The 2,149-nt window shown below is 34.2% G+C and overlaps 1 protein-coding gene across 1 annotated transcript in view; it reads left to right on the top strand.

Annotated features, from left to right (window-relative positions):
- CCDC144NL (coiled-coil domain containing 144 family, N-terminal like) overlaps window positions 1–1,949 on the top strand; it is a gene marked incomplete at its 3' end in the record, with an annotated part of 3,767 nt that extends 1,818 nt beyond the window's left edge. Inside the window, exon 2 of the mRNA XM_011958302.1 lies at window positions 1,879–1,949. Coding sequence (XP_011813692.1) covers window positions 1,879–1,949 — 71 coding nt within the window. The remainder of the gene's footprint in view (window positions 1–1,878) is intronic.
- Window positions 1,950–2,149: the final 200 nt, after the last annotated feature.

Here is a 2,149-nt window from a genome sequence, read left to right as displayed (position 1 = left end):
GTTGCAGTGAGCTAAGATCCCGGCACTGCACTCCAGCCTGCTGTCCAGCCTGAGTAAACTGAGAGATTTAAAATTGGAGTGTGATGACTTAATCTCAGTGGAAACTTTTTCTCCCTCCTTTCAAAGAAAAGCATTTCTGAAGGTAGAAAATAGTGAAAGGTAACCTTTAACTGCCTTTTGAAAATGTGTAACAGTCTTATACACTAATATTAATAATTGGAAATGCCTGATTTACATGCATTCTATAAATCTAAGTATTGAATAAAATGAGCCATACCTATTCTTTTGAATCCTGAGTTTCCTTTGGCTTAAAGTATTTTTGAAAATCAAAGTAAGAATTATTTTGTTTTAAAAATTTGTTATGCTTTTAATCTCAGCCTAGACTTAGCTGAGACCTTCATGTTAAGTTATCCTTTATGCCCTTGGGGTTCAGTTCAAATAATGTTGCAGAAAGAGATGAGTTTCCTTTTGTCATTGCTACCAGATGTGTATGCTGAGGCCCCTTTATATCCAGTATGATACCTTTTCTTAGATCATGGAAGGTCTCATATTATCCTTTCCCAGAGTTGTGGCAGGAAGCCATCACCAGAATTCTGAGTCTCAAGTATGTTAGTTGGATTTAACAGAGCTAACTAAGCCTCATCCATGACTCATGAATATCCATGTATAAAAAGAGAGCTTTGTACTTGCTTCAGCAGCAAACATATACTAAAATTGGAATAAAATGCAGAGAAAATTAGCATGACCCCTGCATAAGGATGATGCACAGATTTGCGAAGTGGTTCATATTTTGTGCAGTCAGTGGAAGTTCATTTGACTATTTGCTGACTGCTCCAAAGAAACAGTGTGAGTCAAAGCAAACTGGGTGTCACCTAATATTAAATTTGTGATTTTTCACTACAAAAACATGCAGTAAGGTGATCTATGGAGTGAGAATGGAGATGAGTAACATGTGGGATATTGTGTGCAAATATATTGTTAGTATGTATCTCAGAAATGAGAGAATGTGAACTTGCATCTCTTTCATGGAACTGAAAACAAAAAATAAAAGTAGAATGTTATTTTCCATGTCAGTTGGAGATGAAGATGGGGAATGAGCATTGTTCTAACAAAGATCTACCAATTCAGAGTTTGAGTCTTTGTGGAACAGGAGTCCAGGCTAGGTCTTGACATCTGTTAGCTTTCTGCCCTTGGCGTGATTGATGAGCTCAGTAATAGTGGACAGTGATATCTAGTTTGATGAAATAATATATTTATAAGTGAATTTAGTTACAAACTATGATTTGGAAAATAGCTGTGATGTCCCAAATTATAAGCCACAAAGAACAGAACAACTAATAAGCAAAACTAGAACTTAATAACAATTTCAGAAAACCGCAATGTTTGAATATGAGAACCTCTGAAAAAATACACATTGGGTTTTATTTGCAATTCCAAAACAGTTTCAGCAATAAAGCTCAAGAACAAATTATTTCATTGCTTCATTGTTTCTCTGAGCATTTACAACACATTATGTCGTTAAAAATCTTTAACAACCTAGTGAAAAAAGGCAGTAAAATCCTTGCTTTTTAGAAGAATATGTTGAGCCTAAGAGAAGCAACTTGTCAGAGAACAAATAGCTGCTGGTAATAGAGCTAGGACATTTTCCATTATGCCAAGCTAATGTGAGTTAATTTACTGAGCTATACTCCCTCCAATTCATGAGTAATTCATCTTCTTTTCTTTAGAAGCTTAAAGAGAAGTTGGTAGAACTCCCAAATGGAAGCATGTAGGATAATTAAAGTTCTGATATTAACTCTGATATTGTTTGAAACACTCTAAAAATTTAATATATTTGTTTTAAAATAGTAATTTCATTTATTACATTTTTATCCATAGCCTTCGGCACCTAATTCCTGAATGTAAGATGGAACAGACACCTGAAAGTCTTCCTCAGAATAACAATCCAGGTAAGACTTTCGATAGTGACTTATTTTTGGTGGTCCTACCATAGATAAAAGAGTAAGAATAAGGAAGTTTTAATCATGAAAGAGCAGGTTAAAAAAATCCCTGTGTGTGTAAGTTGTTGTATATTTTTCTCTTAATTTCTTTCTTGGTAGGTTAGATTTCACAGTTATTTAAAAAGTTAGTGGCAGGTCATTTATTTTTT

This window comes from Colobus angolensis, unplaced genomic scaffold (genome assembly GCF_000951035.1).
Source record: "Colobus angolensis palliatus isolate OR3802 unplaced genomic scaffold, Cang.pa_1.0 Scaffold466, whole genome shotgun sequence".
NCBI lineage: Eukaryota > Metazoa > Chordata > Mammalia > Primates > Cercopithecidae > Colobus > Colobus angolensis.
The sequence above is the reverse complement of the archived record's forward strand: the minus strand, read 5'-3'. Positions and strand labels throughout refer to the sequence as shown.